Here is a 5,771-nt window from a genome sequence, read left to right on the forward strand (position 1 = left end):
CTCTAGGCATGACGAAGCGGATATTGTCCTCTTTTGGAAGGCCAAACAAAGTATTTTTGCTATCGCAACGAAACACACAGCGACTTCACAACATGGCGGCGGCGGTGGCAGCAATAATAAAGTTACGCCTTCTTTCTTTGCGTGAACATTTGGGCGGCGTTATGCAAATCTTCCCACATCGTGACGTAGACATGTGGGGGCGTGTTTAAACGAGGCGTTTTAGGAGGGCGTGGATGAGTCTTAACTTTTATAAAGAATATCTCTTTGGGTTTGAGACTTTAGTCTTTGCAACTTTAGGGATCTTATCTATTCACGAACAGCTTGTAACACTCCAAAGAGAAAGGAAAACTTGAAATCGCATCATATGAACCCTTTAAATAAAACTTCACACATAACCAAAGTTTATATCTTCTTTATGACTTATTTTAGCTTCAGAAGGGTGCACTAAATTACAGTGCAAAGATCATAATTACATGTCTAACCTTTATGAGGCCAGAATAAATGGATGACAGACAAACATTGCCAAGAACATTTCCATGCTGTGCTGGCAGACATGAGCAGAACAGAACTTCCACACTTCCTCATTTACATATATACTCCATAAACGAATGATCAAGAGTTAAAACAAAACTAAATTTAAGATTAGATCTGCCACATTTTAGAACATTATCCGGAGGAGGTTATTGTGTTAAGTGTGGCAGTATTGTCCTCTAGTAGTTTGTCAAACCCTGGTTAGCTGATAACAGGCAACATTATGTAAGCTCAGCCTCAATTACGCCTCAAACGAAACCATATCCATATGCAGGGGTGAGCTCTGCGCCATCTTTGATAGATGGGACAGTCCTGGAATTCCCCTATGTAATGCCACGTCTTGGGGGAAGATGTGTAACACAGATTTGCCTTGATCTTTAACCTTAAAGCTGTTCACTGCTAAATAATACAACTGTCTTTGTGTCATTTGTAGTGTGTGAAACCATAACAGAACACTGATGTAATCTCACTTCCTGTAATACAGGCTGTATTGGGCCAAATGAGCTTGGCTTCATTTGCTTTTTGGAGACTTCAACTGTAGGCAATAGGCTTCAACATGTGACGATCATTACAGAATGTTTTGTGACATAAGCCATTGTCCAAATGCTGGCGTAATGAAGTGAAATACAATTTGACAGAAATGAAATGATAAAATCACTACAGATATTTCAGACCACTTTAAAATGTGTTCAGAGAACAGTGAATGCTGATTATTAATATATTCATTTAATCTATGAATCTATTAATTTAATGTTCTTAAGGATTATGCACAAATCTTCATGTCTACATAAAGTGTCAATTTTTTCAATTAACATCTATTTTAATGAAAACTAACAGATGTAATGCCCTAGATTTTATTCATGCCCTAGATTTTATTTGAATTTGTCATTTGTCAAAGTCAAACCCTTTAAAAGTTTACATTAGGAATGCACTGATATTAAAATTGTGGCTGATACTGAAGCAAATAATTATTTTCATGTACTGGCCGATAACCAATAAATTCATTTTAATATTATTTCAAAATAAATAAAAAATCTAACACAAAAAACTAAAATAAATCATTTAAAATGCTACAAGTGATTTTAGGCATTGTAGCATTATAATGTACAGTATGAAAATTTTTACCTAGAACTAGGGAATTAATTCAGAAAACGTGGCCATTAATTACTAAATTGTAGGAACAAATTCTTAAAGGGTAGTTCACCCTTGAAGCAAATAATTATTTTCATGTACTGGCCGATAACCAATAAATTCATTTTAATATTTCAAAATAAATAAAAAATCTAACACAAAAAACTAAAATAAATCATTTAAAATGCTACAAGTGATTTTAGGCATTGTAGCATTATAATGTACAGTATGAACATTTTTACCTAGAACTAGGGAATTAATTCAGAAAACGTGGCCATTAATTACTAAATTGTAGGAACAAATTCTTAAAGGGTAGTTCACCCAAAAATGAAAACACTGTCATTAATTATTCACCCTCATGTCATTACAAACGTTCCTTAAGACCTTCGTTCATCTTCAGAACACAAATTAAGATATTTTTGACGAAATCTTTTGACGAGTTTTCTGACCCTGCATAGACAGCAGCATCATGGTACTCTCATGAACGTGTGTCGAAGACTGACACGGAAGAGGAGAAATTGTTGAATAAAGTCATTATTTTTGTTTTCTGTGTGAACAAAAAGTATTCTCATATCTTCATAATATTACGGTTGAACCACTGATGTCACACGGAGTATTTTAACGATGTCCTTACTACCTTTCTGGGCCTTGAACGTGTCAGTTGCGTTGCTCTCTATGCAGGGTCAGAAAGATTTAATCAAAAATATCTTAATTTGTGTTCCGAAGATGAACAAAGGTCGGGTTTGGAACGACATGAAGGTGAGTAATTAATGACAGAATTTTCATTTTTGGTTGAACTATCCCTTTTAAGTTGTGGCCACAATATGCATTTTTTTTATGCATGTCATGTATTGGGCTCCGTAGAAATGAGCATGTATAACAACATCAATAACTTTACACTGTCACTCTTGCAATTTCTTAAACCATATTAATGGCACTGTCAATTTATTGTCTCATTTTTTTCATCTCTACATATACTGCATGTATATTTTTGTACATACCAATACTGTCTATTGTATTTTTTTCTGAGAAGAGAGATTTTCATTGTACTTTGTACATGGTACTTGTACATGACAATAAACAACTTTGACTAAAATGAAATATTCAATACTGACAGATACAAATAAATTAAAAATGCTGTATGATATGATTTACCATACTGAATCATATGATATATAGTATATCCCTGCTTTCCATGAAACACCCAACCAGATTACTCTGGATGAAGCTACACCCACAGCCAACTATGCAGACAGTGTCTAGCAAAATACTGTGTGTGCAATCACAAGCTTTTTATCAATTCATAACATATGTAAAAAAAAAAAAATCAGCCCAGGAAACTTTTAAAAGTATGTCCTGCAGTGCACAGAGCTCACTTAAAGTGCAAAGCAATATAGGTGTCTAATGACTTTCCAGGCGATTTTCAAGCTTTGGAGCTGTTCCTGGAGTATACCAGCAAACTCTCAGGCTGCCCGGACTTACTCTCCCAGACGGGGTGTTTATTAAACCGTCTCAGCACAGCTCCTCTCTGTTACAGCATCGTGCTGAAACGAGACAGTTCCCATGATGATAATTTATCATCGCCCTCCCCATGTAGGAAAATACAGCAACAGCTTTATGAGGACAAATGAGAAGTCAGAGTGATCTCTACTTTCCCATTTATTCAATTTCCTGACCTCTAAAGTCACCCAGCTCTCTTCTCCAGCTGGGGTTCATTCTCCCCACATTGTACTCAGGCTTTGTCCATTCATAGCTGCAGAATTACTCACCGTGGCTGTATCTGAGCTTTTAAGATGTAATTCATACACAGATCACTTGTAAACTGTCTTTTTGGGTCTGTAATTAACACTGGGATGTTTCTTGTTGTCTCTTACCGAACCATGTGATTTTCTGGGTTCAGGCCGGAGCCCTGGAACTGAATGTATATTGGCAGTCTCATCTCTGCCAGTGGAGGGATTTGATGAGAAAGGTCTGTCTGCTGTTGAGCCAGCTGAGGACGACAAAGGGCTCTGTAGGGTGAATAGAGGCAAACAAGATGTCAATAAAACACATTACTTTCAGTGTGGAAAGATTTTAATGGCATGAAATGCATTCTCTGTGCCAATAGCATCACAAAAATCAATTGCAAAAAAATAAAAATAACATCCTAAACACTAACATCACTGGTTTAGCCAATATTGCTGTGCCCAGAGCCACATTTTACACACTTTTCAGGCAAAATGTTGTACTAACAGTTGTATTTGGATTATATTTGGATAGGAGTTTTGTTTAGTTACCCTTTTAAGTTTTTTTTTTCATTAATTTTAGTCAATTTTATTCAAACTTAAATGTCATCTAATTTAAGAACAAAAATTCCAGTTTTTCAATTTTGCACAAGTGCAAAATTAAACCAAACGTTCAAACATTTTATATAGCTCTAACATTATTGATCATGATTGACATTTGAATGACCATATGACCATTTAAAAATTCAATTTTTAAATTTTATTTTAAATTTTATTTTTTCAAATAATTTTTTTTCTTCAAAAACATTGATAGTGCATTGTTAATAACTTGGTGTTTTATCTTTTAATTATGTTTTTCAGGTCATACTTAGAAGGGAGAGGTTATTATGTGAGTATAGGAGAGCATAAGTCTAAGTGGACGTCCATGACATGCGGAGTCCCACAAGGCTCAACTTTGAATTACCATTGTGTATGAAATGTGCTATATAAATAAATAAACTTGCCTTGCCTTTTAATTATGTTTTAATTAAAATAATTTAATTGTTATTTAATCTTTTCGTTGATGAAATATTAAAAAAATTCTTATTACTTATGACTATTTTCAGCAGTAATTTTACCAGGTTAGGACTTTTAAAAAAATGACATAGCCCTGAAAAATATATTTTTGTATAACTGCTTTCAAGTACACAAAGTCATCAACCCTACCTCAGTGCTACTTTCTGTCTTAAGAAAGCCACGTTCTTTCACAGGTTCACACATATGCTGATGAAGAGCACAGTGATCCTTGGCAGCATTTGCATCTCCCATTATGAAGGTCATCTGTCTTAGCTCTCCCTGTGAGGACAGACACAGACGTCAAAGACAAATCTGAGCTAGGACATCAACCACATAACAATCCATTAGATGAGCACTGATTTCACAAGAGTGTTGGTCAAACGTTCACTCATATGCCTCATCGATTTGGGATGAATAGTAATCTTGATACCACAGTCACATGATAAAAACCCATTTATAGGCAGTTAGTGCCATTGAAACTCTTGGCATGCTGTTTTGTGACCCTTCATTTTTAAGTGCAAGTCACTAAGATGATGGTTTTCACAGCTGAAATGCAAATTGGTGTGGCAGCCATACATATGTTTCCCATGACGCATTGCCAGTGCTTCTTTAGCTGGTTAGCTCTAGTTTCTTTAATAAACATTCTTCTACACCACTGTGTTGTAGTAAGACATATTTGAGTGTTTAATTAATGACTTTAGGAAAGGCTGGTTGCCCAGGCATGATGGATTCTTGACACTGACTATAGTTATGTGTCTTTCCATACCCTCCTTGCATATAACAAATGAAGAATACCTCAAAGGGTGTCTCATAGTCCTCCAGGATTCCCCCCACCATCAGCAGGCCATCTGTAGTGATGCCCATGTACGGGTACATCCAGCTCACTTTCTCCACCAGCACACAGTCCACATACACAGCCAGCCATTCAAATGCAACCCCAACTGAGATCCAGTGCCACTGCGAGTCAGACAGCCCTGACACTGAAAACCTGAAGCCAGAGTTTCAAATACACTATTATAAGAATACCGTTATTTCAACATTGGTAAAGCTTAGTGCTCAGTGGCATGTGTTAAATGGTGTTTGTACTCATAGTCACGCTGCTGTGTGGTGATGAAGGTGATGCTGTGTGGGCCTATACGGATCTGGAGTAAAATGTGATTATAGAAGTTCAGCAAAGTCAACACACTCCGGTCCTCTTCTTGTGAGCTCCGCAGTTGAATCAGAAGACTAAATTCATCTGCAAAGCTGTGAACACACACAGACACTTTGTTAAGTATCAAAGAAATAATTTCATTAGAAATGAGAGAACGTAAATACATACTCTACCAT

At 36.1% G+C, this 5,771-nt stretch overlaps 1 protein-coding gene across 1 annotated transcript in view; it reads right to left on the bottom strand.

The window, feature by feature from the left end:
- The window catches only part of LOC107709681 (collagen alpha-1(V) chain-like), a 23,572-nt gene extending 17,801 nt beyond the window's left edge, over positions 1 to 5,771 (bottom strand). Inside the window, exons 1-5 of the mRNA XM_016514263.1 lie at positions 5,764 to 5,771; positions 5,529 to 5,687; positions 5,238 to 5,430; positions 4,593 to 4,721; positions 3,537 to 3,671 (exon numbers count right to left, since the gene is read on the bottom strand). Of these exons, the coding sequence (XP_016369749.1) occupies positions 3,537 to 3,671; positions 4,593 to 4,721; positions 5,238 to 5,430; positions 5,529 to 5,687; positions 5,764 to 5,771 (624 nt within the window). The remainder of the gene's footprint in view (positions 1 to 3,536; positions 3,672 to 4,592; positions 4,722 to 5,237; positions 5,431 to 5,528; positions 5,688 to 5,763) is intronic.

Source organism: Sinocyclocheilus rhinocerous, unplaced genomic scaffold, assembly GCF_001515625.1.
Source record: "Sinocyclocheilus rhinocerous isolate Xijiao unplaced genomic scaffold, SAMN03320098_v1.1 scaffold2161, whole genome shotgun sequence".
Classification (NCBI taxonomy): domain Eukaryota; kingdom Metazoa; phylum Chordata; class Actinopteri; order Cypriniformes; family Cyprinidae; genus Sinocyclocheilus; species Sinocyclocheilus rhinocerous.